The sequence below is a fragment of the Sinocyclocheilus rhinocerous genome, unplaced genomic scaffold (assembly GCF_001515625.1).
Source record: "Sinocyclocheilus rhinocerous isolate Xijiao unplaced genomic scaffold, SAMN03320098_v1.1 scaffold776, whole genome shotgun sequence".
In the NCBI taxonomy this organism is placed as follows: domain Eukaryota; kingdom Metazoa; phylum Chordata; class Actinopteri; order Cypriniformes; family Cyprinidae; genus Sinocyclocheilus; species Sinocyclocheilus rhinocerous.
In genome coordinates, this window is record NW_015647486.1 from 913,885 (window position 1) to 931,077 (window position 17,193).

Here is a 17,193-nt window from a genome sequence, read left to right on the forward strand (position 1 = left end):
TTACATAATATATGTGTGTACTGTGTATATTTATTATGTATATATAAATATGCACACATACAGTATATATTTAGACAATATTTACATGTACATATTCTTATATTTTATATTATTTATAAATATATTTAATATTAACATTAACATATACATGCATGTGTTTGTATTTATATATCCATAATAAATATACACAGTGTACACACATATATTATGTAAACAAAAACTTTTATTTTGGATGCGATTAATCGTGATTAATCGTTTGACAGCACTAATATGTTTCTAATACGTAACTACATAAGGCCTTTGGGTTGTGAGTGTGTGCAGTTTATGTTGTAGAACAAAAGGTCAAAAATGGAAAAACCCCATAAGAAAATCCCACAGGAAAATCTGGAAGGGACCAGCGGCGAATAAGTCTTGCGGGTTCTGACGTCAGGCTGCACTAGCATAGATGGACGTATGTTGAATGACATAATGTAAACATGTAAATCTACCATGCATTTGCATTTGATTAACAACAGAAAGAGTGCAGTCTTCTTCATTTTACGCCTAAATGTTCTGTCGAATTCCAGATTACTATGTGAAGCCTGCTCTACTGTGTATGTTAGCACATTTCACAGACTGCTCTGAAGCAGGAACTCATGTCAAACAACACCTTGGGCAAAATCCAAAATTTCATAGTTGTTTTTTTTTTTACAGCTCTTCCCCTCCCAGTCTGTCGTGCCTCAGGTGTTACAGCCATGTGTCTCAGTTTGACGGATGCCGTCACTCACCATGCTCATCACTCCTCCACCACTGGACATTTCCTGGAAGTTGTACTGAAAGTTATACTGTCAGAGAAAGCAAAAATCAGACAATATTTCACATCGCCAAAGAACAACGTGACTTATGACCATGATTTATGATATTTAGTATTACTAACATTTGAATTAAGAGTTGTAGTGTTTTGAATAGAAAAAACTGTCGCCCGATCACAACGCAAACTCATGGCAATATCGGAGTATTTTACATTTGACCAAATTGGTGGCTAATTTGTATGAATTTGTATAATCTCATTTGTACGTTTTTGTATGATCTGCTTACGCCCCGCTGAAGGTTACGTTTAGGGGTGGACCTTCATGCTTACTTTTTTCCCTAAAAATCACACTTTTCGTATGATTCACATTGTACCAGCACACAATTCCACAGAAAATACTAAATGTGCCCTTATCCCTCACGCTTCTGAGTCATTATCAGTCACAATTTCAGGGCAATAAGGAAAAGCCAACAAGACTCAACACTCCTTTTGATTTGAGAACTTTTCCATGCTTTATCGTATCATCTTACAATGTCACAACATCACAGATCTACAAGTAATTCAACCTTTACATTTCCACCACAGTTGGCAAGTCTGCGTATTTTATGTGACTTTGGGCTTCTTTTTTTTGTTAAGTCGCGTAAAAAAATCACGGGTCGCGGTTTTTTGGGCTTATTTAAAAAAATATATGGTTGCTTCTTTAGGAAAACCTGACAAGCAACGTCGTTTCTTTACATTTATGGTCACTGTTCGTTTCCAATATGTTGTTGACACTGTCTGCTTGCAGCTAATAATCAATCAGTGCAATAATGAATGTGATGTATCGTATTCGTCATCGCACATCGCGCCCCTCATTGGAGTAAAATCCACGTTTAACATGCAGACATGTGGCGTTGTAATCCAAGCAATGATGGCTAGTAGATGTAAATAGACAAACAAGGCCACCAACAGAGGTGCACAGAGATGGAGAAGCTGAACGGTGCAGGGGAGGAAAGGGACCTAATTTAATTTGTAAAATATTTTGATAATGCATAAATCATTAAATCAATAAATAATTATTTTTTGTTAAGTCGCGTAAAAAAATCATGGGTCGCGGTTTTTTGGGCTTATTTAAAAAAAAATATGGTTGCTTCTTTAGGAAAACCTGACAAGCAACATCGTTTCTTTACATTTATGGTCACTGTTCGTTTCCAATATGTTGTTGACACTGTCTGCTTGCAGCTAATAATCAATCAGTGCAATAATGAATGTGATGTAGCGTATTCGTCATCGCACATCGCGCCCCTCATTGGAGTAAAATCCACATTTAACATGCAGACATGTGGCGTTGTAATCCAAGCAATGATGGCTAGTAGATGTAAATAGACAAACAAGGCCACCAACAGAGGTGCACAGAGATGGAGAAGCTGAACGGTGCAGGGGAGGAAAGGGACCTAATTTAATTTGTAAAATATTTTGATAATGCATAAATCATTAAATCAATAAATAATTAACAATTGAGCAGTTATACTATAGTAGATACATATGGTTCGAGTTGATTTTGTTATAAATATGTGGCTATTAAAGCTCCCCCTTAGTGCTCTTGTGTTATTCTCCTTCTCCATCTCCAAAACTATTCTGCTCGCAGGCGATCGGAGGATAGTGTGCGCCCTCCAGCTTTATTGCAATTTGATGATTTTTGTCAAATAACTTCCGTTTTTGCTCTTCAAAACTCAGAGTGGTTTCAGTTTACTATGTTGCAGGCTCATTTACTGATAATAAACAATTGATAATGAATCATATTGATGATATTAAATTATATAATAATATTGGGCTTGTTTTTGGAGCTGCGGTTGCTTATTTATCTTGCGAGAGTTGGCAACGACCCTGTGCTAATTGAAGAAGAACAAGGGTGGAATACAGTTTTAACATGTTTTCGCATCAGTTCATTCGCTTTGTATAAAAAGGGAGGGAATCTGATCCAAGCAACTTTTTTCCCCAAAGGTTGAAATTGTAGCACAAAATATATCTGAAATAATGTTATATTTTTGCAGTCTATTTTGCAGATTTGTGAAAAATGTGTACTGTGCGTTCTGGGTGTTGCACCACAGCTTATAGTCAGTTTTTCCATAAATGTCAGCAGAATGATCTAGGATTAATTATTGGCACTCAACACATTTACTTCATTTGACACTCACCCCTGCAGGGCTTCTCAGCGTACCGTTTTCCCCCTTCCTGTATCCATCAGTAACCGCGTACTCAGGCTGGAACAACAGGCAGACAGTTAGTCGCTTATTATTAACTTAGAGCCATGTCATGTTATTTTCTTTTAGATCCTGTTGTTACTAAACAGTTAAAATCCCAGAAGTTACTAATCTTGCATTAAGGGATTAACGTCAGTTCATTTCCAGAGTAAAAATGTCCTGATAACTTATTCACCCCCATGTCATCCAAGATGTTCATGTCTTTCTTTCTTCGGTCGAAAAGAAATTAAGGTTTTTGAGGAAAGCATTCCAGGATTTTTAGTGGCGACCAATGGGCTGAAGGTCCAAACTGCAGTTTCAGTGCAGCTTCAAAAGGCCTCTACTTGATCCCAGCCGAGGAATAAAGGTCTTAACTAGTGAAACAATCTGCCATTTAAAAAAAAATAAAAAATTTAAAAAAGAAAAATTAAATGTATATACTTTTTAACCACAAATGCTCGTCTTGAACTAGCTCGACCTCACGCATTACGTAATCACGTTGGAAACGCTGATGTACTGACCCGGTGTTTACAAAGCACACGTGCAAAAAAAAGAAAAAGTCAATCGCCCTTAACAAAAAAAGGTAAAACAACGATGTCACACGATTTTGAAGTTGCAGGAGAAAGTGAGATGGGAGTTTTTCACCCTACCCTACCTTTCTGAACCGGAGTACACCAATGAAGAACTAACCACGTGTGACCTTTTTTAACGTGATTACGTAATGTCGAGCTAGTGCAAGACTAGCATTTGTGGTTAAAAAGTACATCCATTTTTAAATGTTTTTAAGAAAATGACCAATCGTTTCGCAAGGTAAGACCCTTATTCCTCGGCTGGGATCGTGTAGAGCCCTTTGAAGCTGCACTGAAATTGAATTTTGGACGATCAACCCGTTGGGTGCCACTGAAGTCCACTATAAGGAGAAAAATCCTGGAATGTTTTCCTCAAAAACCTTAATTTCTTTGCAACTGAAGAAAGAAAGACATGAACATCTTGGATGGCATGGGGGTGAGTAAATTACCAGGACGTTTTTATTCTGGAGGTGTACTAATCCTTGAATGCTTACATAGGACAAAATAAATTAAAATCATGCAAAAAATAAAAAATAAAAAATCCATGGACACAAGACAAGATTTTATCAAAATTTTCTTCTTATGTATATATACTGTACATACTACTGCACAGAAGATTGGGACTGCTAAAATCTTTAAATGTTTCTTATGCTCACCAAGGCTGCATTTATTTGATTAAAATATATTATAAAATGCATTTTATTTCTGTGATGCGCAGCTGAATTTTCAGCATCATTACTCCAGTCTTCAGTGTCACATGATCCTTCAGAAATCATTCTGATATGCTGGTTTGCTGCTCAAATGTCTATACTGTCACTTTTGATCAATTTAATGCATCCTCAATGAACAAAGTAATCATTTATTCTGAGGACAAAACAAACCCCAAACCATAGTAGCTATAGCACCATACAGAAGTTAACAGACACTATGTGCCAAACTGTCACTGGTGCCAAAAAAGTGCTTGGCACCCTGTAACTAGACATAAATCATTTGATTATAATATGAACATTTGGCATAACAGGTCCAAACATGTTAAAGAACCTCAACAGCCAAATTATAACAAGTGTGTAATTAGCAACCTGCTGTTATGTGTTAGTCCTACAGACAGCATGTAGTAACATGTAGCGCTTTTCCGTTCAGTATAACTCATCTTGGGATCCTATTCACTGTGCCAAAATGCGACAACATACTTGTCTAATCTTTTGGCTTTTGGCCACCTAGGCATTAGGCCAATGAGAAAAGCAACAGAAAAAAAGAGAGAAAGAACGTGTATGTACCGGTGCAAAAGGAGTTTTCAAGCTTTCATTCTGAAACACTGGCTCGGGCTGAGGAGAGAAAAAAATCCCAGGCAAAATGATGATCACATGTTCTGCTCTTAGACCACAGGTGCTGCTGTAAAACTGCACCAAATATTCTCAGGTAAACAGGTTCAGGCTTTATATGCAAATATCAGAGCAAACATTTTGGAATGTCCTGGAACAAGTTATGGTTACACACAAATAATCTGTTCGTTTGCAGTCAAACGAAACAAAGTTTTAAATATAGATACAAATCAATCGCATTCAAAAATAACAAGTTACATTTTTCAAAATGTTCAAAATATGCAATCAGATTTAATTTAATTAAGACTGACGAATATCAGTCCAGTCTGTGAAAAAATGATTGTGTCTATACATTGTGACTATATACAAATGCATCCCAAGACACACAAAGAAGGGACATCAAATACCAAATTATACTTAGAAATACTATAGAAATGAAGCTCAGGCACACACAGTCAATAGTTTCTACAGCTCTTTCTACTAAATTCATAACTCTAAACTCTCAAGCAGACTGACAGTTTCGCATACCTTATAGTTTGAGCCTCCTCCCTCTTCATTGTATTTGACAAGGGTTTGGTTGCCCTCATCCTGCAGGTTCAGAGGGATGTGTTGAAAGTTCTTGCTTTGGCATTCAAAGAGGAAACAAAAGAGGAGCAGCACTGCAAAACAACACGGTGCCATTATATAACACACAGTACACAACATAGGAGGATGTGGAGTAAGAGTATGTGCCATTATACAGTATGAACTGTGCTCTCGTGCTTATACAATCAAATCAGTGGAGCAGAGCTGTTGTTGCAGGCTGTATGTGATATTTTTGTCTATCTGTTGTCTTGTTGAAACTCACAGGCCAGTAGGAGAAGTCCAGCAAACAGGAGACCGATGGCTGCTGGACCCAGTCTTGAGGAGAAAGGAAGACGGCCACGGCACGTGTTGATTCCTGTGCACTCACACACAACCACCTGAAGAACGTCTTCTGCTTGAAGCCCCTGCTGATCCTGTATCTTCAGAGGAACGGAGTAGTTGCCATATGGCAGACTCGTCAAACTTATCAGAGAGGTGTTTGTTCCTGCGGTACAAACCCAGCAATAATGATAGTGTAAAACAGGGCTAACTAAAACCATAACAAAGCATTTCTGTTTCTTGAAATAAAATTTTAACTTAATTTTTATTTCAGTTAGTTGCCAGGGAATTTCAGGTATGTCTCATTGGTAACACTTTAGTATAGGGACTAATTCTCACTATTACCTAGTTGCTTATTAGCATGCCTATTATTAACATATTGGCTGTTTATTAGTGCTTATAAAGCACATATTCTGCATGAGCATAGTCTACATCCCTAATCCTACTCAATACCTAAACTTAACAACTACCTTATTAACTATTAATAAGCAGCAAATTAGGAGTTTATTGAGGCAAAAGTCATACAATAGTTAATAGTTGGTTAATAGTGAGACTTGGTCCCCAAACTAAAGTGCGACTGTATATTTTAGTCCTAACTGTACATTTTAGTATGTGATGTACTAAAATAACTACAACTGAAATAAAAATGAATAAAAAATATAATATAGACATTAAAAACAACAACTAAAAAATGACAAAAATGCACCGTAAAATTACTAAAATTTTAAGTATAATAAAAAACGGAAAATATAATAATAAGAATAATAAGAATACAAAAATATAATAATAATACTAATTTAAACTATTAATTCAAACTATAATAGTATCTCAATATTAAAATAACGCAGGTGTTAAACTATATGTGAGATGTTTACAGCATACACCTCATAAAATTATGTTAGATTTATATTAAAATCAAGAAAAAAAAAATCGTAACACTTTATTTTATCTCACTATTTAACTAGTTACTTATTAGCATGCATATTGCTAGCATATTGGCTGTTTATTAGTACTTATAAAGCACATATTCTGCATGACCATAGTCTCCATCCCTAATCCTACCCAACACCTAAACTTAACAACTACCTTCCTAACTATTAATAAGCAGCAAATTAGGAGCTTACTGAGGCAAAAGTTAGAGTTAATAGTTGTTTAATAGCGAGAATTGGCCCTTGAACTAAAGTGTGACTGAAAAAGCTTCTTATCAACGTAATTAGTAAAAGTCAAGAAATATTTTGGATAAGTCCAAGTACCTAATGCAAATCTCATGTAAATGTATCATGTTTTTTATATTTTTACTAGACACAAAAATACAATTATTTTTATTGTGCAACCCCCCAACTGATGTAGCCAGAAACGTCCTCAAGCATTATCTGTGTAACTGTAAATGAAGTAAATGAACCTGACCTGTGGTGGGATCCAGCTTCCAGAGACTCTTCAGCTCTTCCTCTCCTCCCAGAGAGAAGGTGAAAGGACCTGCAAACGGAGGGCCGTCAACGTCTGTTGGTTTCACATCCACACGATTGACTTTGTTCCCGCACATGACCGCGTTTTTAGATACGAGATATGGAGCGTTATCGTTCTGGTCGCCTAGGTAGACCATTACAGTACATGTGCCTGTAGCTGGAGGCTGTCCTGTGAACAGCATGTGGGGAAAAGTCAGTGACAGCTGCGTTCAGAGATTAAATGAGTGTTTTAAGAACATTAAATGACTTTCGATGCTTTTACAAAAGTTTGGATTGTGTTGAACATACTGAGAACAGATAGTTCAGTGCTTACCGTCATCTATAGCGTGCACTACGACCGTGTAGGTGCCATTTTTGATAAATGAAGACTCCCGGTCCATCTTCTGGACTGTGGTGATCTTTCCTGTCTTCGAATCCACGCTTACCCATTTGGCTGGGTCTTGAACTAACTCATACCTACATACACATACAGACTGTAAAACACTTTTACTCTCTGTCGGATCACTGTCCAGTTTCCTCTACATCTCTGGTGTGTGTGTGTGTGTGTGTGTGTGTGTGTGTCTGTGTGTGTGTGTAACTAAAACTGTATGCTTTATTGGTCAGTATGATTTTTTTAAACTAAATTAATACTTTTCATTCAGCCAAGGATGCATTAATTTGATTCAAAATGACAGGAAATACTTTTTATATTGTTGCTTTTTTTTTTCAAAATCCTTAGAAAATCTGACCAACCTCTAAAATTTTGAATGATTGTGTATATAATGAAACTGGCATCTAATTTTATATATATTATATTTTTACATTTTATAATATAACAATATAATTTGATATTTTATATATTATAAAGTAAAAGTAGCATACAAATCTTCAAAAATGAACATTTTAATTGATGGGTAATTTGATGCTGTGCAGCTCAACCGCACCTGAGTTTGTTAACGTCCGAGTCCTCATCTTTGATCTCGGGTACGAACAACACATCTCCCAGAGGTCCGTTTTCATTCCGGTAAACTTTTTCAATTTGCTTTTTAAACACAGGGGCATCGTTCACATCAATGACTTTCACTGACACTTTGGCAGTGTTTGGCTTTGGTGTGGGGCCTGTTACAACCTTTCCATCAACACACCGAAATAATTTCTCCTCGTTCTCGACTGCTATCTCCAGATCTGTGATCTCAGTTTTCTCGAAATTCTTCCCCTGTGAAAATACAAGCATATTAAAAGCTGTCCATCTTTTTTCTAAATCAATCCCGTTTTTGAGCCCACCGACAAAATGTAAAACTAACATGCGTACTGAAAGAAGTAACTGTGATAAATAGGTGTGTAAATCTGTGAAGTCTGTATTTATTTTTATTGAATTTACCCCCGATAAAGAAGCAATGGCTACCATCAACAAACAGTTGAGAGTAGCCATTGTCTTCCATAGTTCGGAAAAAAAACCCACTATGGAAGTCAATGGGAAGCAGCATCTCTTTAGTACCAACATTCCTCCAATATCCTCTTTTGTGCTCAACAGAAGAAAGAAACTCAAAGAGGTTTGGATTGACATTAGTGTGGGTAAATGAAGACAGATCTTTCACTTTTCAGTGAACTAGTCCTTTAAGCTTGTCTAAGAAGTGTATGAAATATTTCAAGAGAACAGTGGCATTTACCTTGATAACAGACAGCACACCTTCATTGGTTTTGGTGTCTGTCTCAATCTTATAATTTTCTTCCTCATTGCCCTTCAGGATGGAGAACACCGCTCTTGAACCAGGCGTGTTCGGTGTGTCCTTGTCTGTGATGCCGATTCGTAGGATCTCCTTTAATTCCATTTCCATCACTTCAGTGTTGTACTGTTACACACACACATTTACATTTTCCTCACACATCAATCTACACATGGCTTCCTTATAAGTTGTGCGCATATTAAACTGGGATTGTGCGACTAGCCTGACTCACCGTGGCCGAACTGAATTCTGGGGGATGGGTGTTGGAATCAGTGATATCCAGAATAACAGTTGCAGTTGAAGACATTGTGGGTGTGCCTTGATCCCTCGCTTCAACTAGCACTTTATATTGTTTTGCTTTCTAAAATACGGGAGACAGAAGAGATGAGAAATACTGAAAAATGCTGAAAATGTGCATTCGGCATTAGTTACTCACATCATAATCAAAGCATCCCGTGAAGGCGAGCTGTTTGACTGTAGTGGTAGAAGGTAAGTCCTTCAAGGTAAATTGTGGTGAGGCAGGGTCTTGTGACACCACCTTCATGGTGAACTGGGAATTAGGAGTATCCTTCAGATCAATGTCATGAGCTTGTAATGTTGCTTGGAGTACACCTATTAAAACAAGGATGATTAGAAAGAGAAAACAATCTTTCTGGTTGTCGTTTAAGTTTCAATAACTGCTCCTTTTGGACTGGGGAGTACGTTTTGACTTTTAAAAAGTGTTAGTATGTATAAAAATTACAATCAATTCTTTAATCTGAAAAGATCAAGAGCAATAAGAATTATAACAGCATTAGAGTATGTAATTTCTGTCACCAAATAGAAATATATATAAAAAAAAAAAAATATAAAAAAATTAAAAAAAAGAGAGAGAGAGAGTGGTATGCATATATTTACGGTGTATATGTACCGTTTAGGTACTACCATATACACTGTAGATACTAATATATATATATATATATATATATTCAAGGTACTAATGTGCACTCTTTAGTGGTAAATAATGTATAAAGGGGTACCTTTTGAAAGGGTACTGGCACAGTGACAGCTTTTGTACCTTTTTTTTTTTTTTTCCAGAGCATGCAAACCACTCCCCCATCTGCCATTGGCTGGCAAAACAGTTTAGCCCCACCCCAAACTCACGCAATTGGTTTAGCCTATGTTGTTGCATTGAGCTGATCTGGATGCTTAAACAAACAGAGCAATGTTTTGAAAGCACCACAGAACGTCAGTGTTTACACTTTTCAAGGTAAGTCACGCTACAAATTACTGTATATTAAGCTATGATTAAAGAAAGCACTATAACAGAAAAAGCTGCACACTTTATCTTCATATACAGCATATATATGCAGTAACCTTCAGGTGTGTTCTCGGGAACAGGTGCGTTGATAGTGCTCGGAGTGAACTGAGGACTATTGTCATTCTTGTCCTTTATTTCTACATTAAATGACAGTGTTTTGTCCAATGTGGCTCCAGTCAGCCTGTCCAGCACATCAAAGTCCACCTACAAAAGAATCAAAAAACCACAATGAACTACATCGATATAAACCGAATCAGTCCTTCCTGTTGTTAGCAATAGTGTCATGACAAACTGAACAAATCTTGTTTTGTCTTACATGGAAGATGGGGTTCGTTTCCCTGTCGATGGGCCGGTGTACGTATACAATCCCGCTGTTTTCTTCAATGGTAAACAAACCAATTGGGCCTTGTGTCACTCCATCTCCTTTGATGCGGAACTTGACGCTGTTGTCCTCCTTTTTGTCATTGTACATCTAGCATCGATTAAACCAAAAATACATGAGAATCGTGTACAGGTACAGCATAATTTATGATCATTTATTTGCATCCAATATTAAGATTGTTAATTTGTAAATGTAGGGTTCATGCTCTTAATTCCTCTGGTATCTATGCATCTGCATTTCACTCCTTATAATTGATAGGGCATATATGTGTAGTTGTATTTATGTATGTGTATGTATGTATGTTAAAGGGGTCATATGATGCTTTTTAAAAGATCATTATTTTGTGTATTTGGTGTAACAGAATATGTTGACATGCTTTAATGTTCAAAAAACACATTATTTTTCAAATACTGTACATTATTGTAGGTCCTCTATGGCCCGCCTCTCTCAAACGCTTCATTTTCTACAAAGTCCCTCCTCCTCCGACAAGCGCAGTCTGCTCTGATTGGCCAACTGACCCAGTGCATTGTGATTGGCCAATCAGAGCAGACTGCTCTGATTGGCCAGCTGACCCAATGCATTGTGATCTTTGGATTTGAGACTTTAGTCTTTGCAACTTCAGGGATCTTATCTATGCACAATCAGCTTGTAACACTCCAAAGAGAAAGGAAAACTTGAAATCGCATCATATGACCCCTTTAATGTATGTTATTATTGTTGATGAGCTCACCAAGCAAATTCCAAACAAATAAGGTGTTTGTCAATCAATCAATCAATCAATACCCTATCAAACCAACATTGAGTTTTATGGATTTTAGTTTTATGTCCAAAGCTTTGAGGTCATCTGCTAGTGAACTTCTAAAATAGTTCTTAACATACTGTATACATTTTCATTTATTCGTTTAGTAGACGCCAAAGAGACTTGCAAATGTAAACTATCTATAAAATTACAATCAACCCAAACATCCCAGCAGCACAGAAGAGAAAACAGCGCTCGTGAAGAGATTTAATGAGGGACACGAACAGGAGTAAAGTTACCTGTGTTACTATAGCAGGATACGGTCCAGGCATGTTCTCTTCCAGATCAATAGTGGACAGAACCCATCTTCTCTTTGAACGAATAAGAACAGCATCCTTTGAGACAGAGAGAGAGAGATAATGAGTGATCAGTAATACTAAAAGCTACAGACAAACTTCTTCTGATTCACACGGAACACCTCTCTGATTCTGAAGCAGGCTACGGAACTAAAAGAAAAGAAAAGAAAATGCCTTTATAATTTGTCAGGACAGAGTTGATATGTTAAGTTAGGACAACAATCGCTAATACTTTAAATGATCCAATAAATAAAATGTGTGAGCTTGTGGAACTCATCAAACCCAATATGGAAAGATGAAGTCTGAAGATTTTGTCTGATTTTTAAAATCTTCTGTTTGATAGTGAGTCTTTCAAAGATACTTTTTTATTTTATTTTATGTTTTACTTGCATTATGTAATACAGGGATGCCCAACCCTGCTCCTGGCGATCGACTGTCCTGCAAAGTTCAGCTCCAACCCTAATCAAACACACCTGAAGCAACTAATTAGGGTCTTCAGGATCACTTAAAAATTAAAGGCAGGAGTCTTTGATTAGAGTTGGAGCTAAACTTTGCAGGACAGTCGATTGCCAGGAGCAGGGTTGGGCACCCCTGATGTAATATATGTGTATTTAAATCTAAATTAAGTCTTGTATTGTGGTCTGATGATAAGTGGGATTTTAAGTTGTGTCTTTTACATTACCTACCCGCTTTTCCCGATTGCTGGTATCTTTTTTGCTGGAAGCGGCCACTTCAACAAGCTGATGAATAGACAAAAAACAGGGTGATGCTAATTAATGAAATATACAATCAATAAACAAACAAGCGACTGAATAGAAACCCTTCTTAGTGCCTGAGAAAAGATTAATACATATCACTGTCAGGTGCAGAAGTCGTGGCCTAATGGTTAGAGAGTCGGACTCGTAACCCAAAGGTTGCGAGTTTGAGTCTCCGGTCCGGCAGGGATTGTAGGTGGGGGGAGTGAATGTACAGCGCTCTCTTCCACCTTCAATACCACGACTGAGGTGCCCTTGAGCAAGACACCGAAGCCCCAACTGCTCCCCGGGCGCCGCAGCAAAAAATGGCTGCCCACTGCTCCGGGTGTGTGTTCACGGTGTGTGTGTGTTCACTGCTGTGTGTGTGCACTTTGGATGGGATAAATGCAGAGCACTAATTCCGAGTATGGGTCACCATACTTGGCCACATGTCACGTCACTTCCAAATATAACATTGTTATGATGTACAGTCATATAACTTGACTGTTCTGTGTCCAAAAAAAGCTTTTTAGGCTTGTTTAAAAATTTTAAACAAATAGCTTTAACAGTTATAAGCTTAGGGGGGTTATTGAAATCACTAACCCTTGGAATGAACAATAAACATTTGCATTATATTACCTTCCTGTAAAACTCATAAACTAAAATAAAAAAAAATAATAAAAAAAACATATTGATTGACATTCTTTCCATTGTCTTTAAAGACAACATGACAGTGTGTAAGTCTTGTTTAAAGAATGCAAATCACAGTCAGCATGAAAAACAACAACCCATAAACACCATCATACCAAATGCCTTACTAACACCAAAGGCGTCATAAAAGATTCCATGCTTAAACCTTCTCACACCCAATTTATATATATATATATATGGTTCACATGTGGCTGTTGTCAAAAAATAATGACCAGTTTTGTTCTTGTAATCGTCAATGAAAAATTATGCCAATACAGTATGAACTCTTTTTTAAATTTCTATTTTTTAAAAGTTCTTGCACAGGAAACTTAAAAAAAAACAACTTTAAATGTCTTAGGTTTAGGGTGTTAATTTGTCTGCGCAATTCAGGCAGTATCAGGCCAATATAACCTTTATTAGTGAACACCCCACATGGTCTCAGATCCTCCTAAAAGTTTGGTGAGGTGGCCTGAGTACGGTTTGTTTGTAAGTCCTTTTGTAGTTCCATTGATTCACGTGATGTCCTCTTTTAAGTCCACTAACACTGTGAACACCAAAAGCACTGAGGCAGCTGGTTCTCTTTTTCATTCAAACTGGGTTTGTATAGTATTTTATATGTATGTATATATATATATATATATATATATATATATATATATACTGCACTGTGTCTGAAACATGCCTTATTAATTCATGAAATACTCCATGGAATTAGTGGTGGAGCTTTCGCAAGGTTATATACTTTATATGTACTTCTCAGAAATGTGCTTTATGTACTTCTCAGAAATATACTTAAAATGACATTCAGATTCCAGATTTTCAAATAGTTGTATCTCGATCAAATATTGTCCTATCCTAACAAACCATACATCAATGGAAAGCTTATTTATTCAGCTTTCAGATTATGTATAAATCTAAATTTCGAAAAATTGACCCTTATGACTGGTTTTGTGGTCCAGGGTCACATATATTTGAGCTACGGCAATCCATGTTTTCATTGTTATGCGGTAGAGGGCGCTATTACACACCTTCTGTACAGAATTTCCAAAACACAAGCGAAGAAAAAACAAAAAAACAGATTAAACAGATTTAAAATGTCGACCCATGAAGAGGTAGGGCCTAATAATGACTGTCAAGCTTTGGGGTGTTGATCGACTTTATCTACGTTTTGATTATCATTCTGAATCCAATTCATAGTCTATTTTTCAGCTTTTTGTTCAAAATGTTTCTTTCTTTCTTTCTTTATTTTTTTATGAAACTTACCCACATTCAAGTGTTTATAAAAAAGAATGCATGAAGCTAGAATAAAATGTTTTTGTTTACAAGCAGATACCCTGTTCTTTTGATGTTTTGTATGTTCAGATATTCATGTAACAAAATATATACAAATTAATACCTAAATAGGGACATAGTAGTATACTTAAAGTATGATGTAAAGTTCACTTAAAGAAAACTTACGAGTATACTTGCAGTATAAAACTACTAAACTAGCAGTTTACTGAGACTATACTTCAAAGTGTACTAAAAATGCTACTACAAGTATTTAATTAGTAAACTATCAGTATACCTATAAGTTCACTTTTAGTATAGTTGCACTACAAGCTAAAAATATTGATGTAAACTAGTTGTGTACTCAAAGTTTACAACTGTTATACTTAAAGTATACTTAAAAGTATACATTTATATACTAGAAAGTGGGCCAATTTAGTCCCAAGGAGTATTGAAATAGTGCACTTACAAGTATACTACTGTAACGAAGCGTCACTCGAAGTGGGATCCATAAGCAGGCTTTTATTTATAATCGTGGTCAAACAGGCAATGGTCACACACCAGCAAACACAGTGACGGGGCAAACACAATCGTTGTCAGTAAACAGGCTAAAAGCCGGGGCAGGCGGCAATGAATCACAACTCAGAGACAAGGCGGATAATCCAAAAGGCAGGTAGCAGAGTATCATAAACGAGGTACAGACAGGGTCACAACAGGCAGGCAAAACAGAGAAAAACGCTCAGAAATGTAAACCGCAGTAAAACAAGACTTCGCAATGAGCTGGAAGGAACAGACTGTTTATATAGGCCAGCTGATGGGCTACAGCTGGGCTAGGTGATCAGTGCCAGATACGGGGCTGATGGGAAATGTAGTGTGAGAGTGTAAGAGTCAATATTCGGGTGAGGGAGCCCTCTGATGGTCGGAAGAGGGAATCACGGAGTTCGACTCTGTGACAACTACTAGTACACTGATATTTGTATACTTACTACATAAAGTATACTTAAAAATATACTTGAACTTTACTTAAGTATACTTAATAAAATAAACTTGAAGTATACTACTTTTTGGTAAGGGAAATGCTGTTTGTACCTGCAAGACACCACCAAACTGTTTCCCTCACATTAAATGCCATTTAGTTTTTACCACCTACTAAAGATGAACAATGACACTTTTGAACAATGAGATTTTCATAGTGATGTCATGAAGAGCCATTTTTAGTTCCACAAAGAACCTTTCACTGATTAGTTCTAATAATATTTTTTTTCTACATGTGAAGAACATAAAACCTTTTTCAACTATAAAGAATATTTTGTGGAATGGAAAGATTCCACGGATGTTAAATGTTCTTCATGGAATCATCACAATGCCAAGAACCTTTATTTCTAAAAGTGTAGAAGTCTTTAGAAGAAAAGCATGGTAGATAATTCATAACTTAAAACCACTCAAAGTGAAACGGACACTGCACTAACAATGGAAAACAAAATGAAGCAAAATCACAGGTAAACAAATCACTTAAAAACATCATCTGTCACTATAGAAATGTCAATTGATAAGAATAGCAAATGTGTTTCATAAACCATGGATTAATCTGTTCCACGTTTGACTGTAATATAGTTACTCCTCAACATACATATGACTCTTTGTACCTAGTGCACTCTATCTACTGCATGCTAAACCACGCCACTCTTCCTTTGTGATCGCCAGTATTATATTTCCCACAGATCTGACGTACATCCTGAATTTTGGATTCATTTAATGTTTTATTTATACATAGAATTGTAGTATTTCTCTTAAATGTAGTTTAATTAACTTGATTCTGCATGTACAGATATGTCTGCACTCATACTTTTAGCATCACTTCTTATCATTCGCATATTATTTTTCTGGTTGATTGTGGTTGTATTATATGTGAGATTTCTAAAAGCTCCAAATAGACCATTTTCAACACTTTATCAAAAAGTAACTGGAGGATACAATACAGACTAAATTAGATTAAAGATCAGTCACCATTGTTAATAAAATTATTAACAATGACGATTAAAGTTGACTCATTGAAAAAAAGGTTACTCACGGCAAGTAGAATCAGGAATAAAGTGCTCTTCGTCATTCTGCTGCGCTCCTGTTTGCAAGCGCTCTCCAAATGCACCTGTGGCTATCACCTTAACTGGGATTACATGTAAAACAAGACTGCATCACACACCTTTTTGTGCATCGATGTGGACGTGTGTGTTTGTGTGTGGGAATACAATGAGTCATCTATCAACACAAAAACCCTTTAGGGCAGCAGCCTGGGTGTGGCTACTCCGCAGCAAACAGCGAGTGAGCTTTCACCGCAGTTTTCTCTTCAGCTAAAAGAAGACAAACTGGCAGCTCAGCTTGCCATCTGTCAAGTGAAAATGAGCACTTTTGGCTGCTACCTATATGCAAACGACGCTCACTACAAGTCTGTTTCAAGCCTGGGCCTGTATTTACTAACACATTTATCTGAGAAGGACGTGAACTATGTCTCAAGGCGCATGTAGCACAAGAGTGTGTTAGAATGTGAAAAGTGGTCTGAAAATGGGCCTATTTCTTTTACATTTTCCTAGTAACCACCCACAACACCCTAACACACAGCAATGCTCTGGCAATCACCATCAACACCACTGTGGTGAGCTTGCATTTCACATTTCTTTTTTGTTTTTATATATGCTACTTCAGTTTTTTTTTTTGTTGTTGTAGGAATCCTCAACATAGGCTGAGTGG

The 17,193-nt window shown here is 36.7% G+C and overlaps 1 protein-coding gene across 3 annotated transcripts in view; it reads right to left on the reverse strand.

Moving 5' to 3' along the window:
* The window catches only part of cdh26.1 (cadherin 26, tandem duplicate 1), a 21,758-nt gene extending 5,127 nt beyond the window's left edge, over positions 1–16,631 (reverse strand). The window contains exons 1-16 of one of the 3 annotated variants that reach the window (XM_016513686.1): positions 16,520–16,631; positions 12,442–12,495; positions 11,699–11,794; positions 10,595–10,750; positions 10,335–10,482; positions 9,415–9,590; positions 9,211–9,339; positions 8,922–9,104; positions 8,196–8,467; positions 7,586–7,728; positions 7,214–7,441; positions 5,751–5,972; positions 5,432–5,562; positions 4,859–4,900; positions 2,968–3,033; positions 768–824 (exon numbers count right to left, since the gene is read on the reverse strand). In XM_016513686.1, coding sequence (XP_016369172.1) covers positions 768–824; positions 2,968–3,033; positions 4,859–4,900; positions 5,432–5,562; positions 5,751–5,972; positions 7,214–7,441; positions 7,586–7,728; positions 8,196–8,467; positions 8,922–9,104; positions 9,211–9,339; positions 9,415–9,590; positions 10,335–10,482; positions 10,595–10,750; positions 11,699–11,794; positions 12,442–12,495; positions 16,520–16,555 — 2,139 coding nt within the window. In that variant the 5' untranslated portion in view covers positions 16,556–16,631. Of the gene's footprint in view, positions 1–767; positions 825–2,967; positions 3,034–4,858; positions 4,907–5,431; positions 5,563–5,750; positions 5,973–7,213; positions 7,442–7,585; positions 7,729–8,195; positions 8,468–8,921; positions 9,105–9,210; positions 9,340–9,414; positions 9,591–10,334; positions 10,483–10,594; positions 10,751–11,698; positions 11,795–12,441; positions 12,496–16,519 lie in introns of all 3 variants that reach the window. The other 2 variants (XM_016513685.1, XM_016513687.1) reach the window with 2 other exon arrangements.
* Between the last annotated feature and the right edge of the window lie 562 nt (positions 16,632–17,193).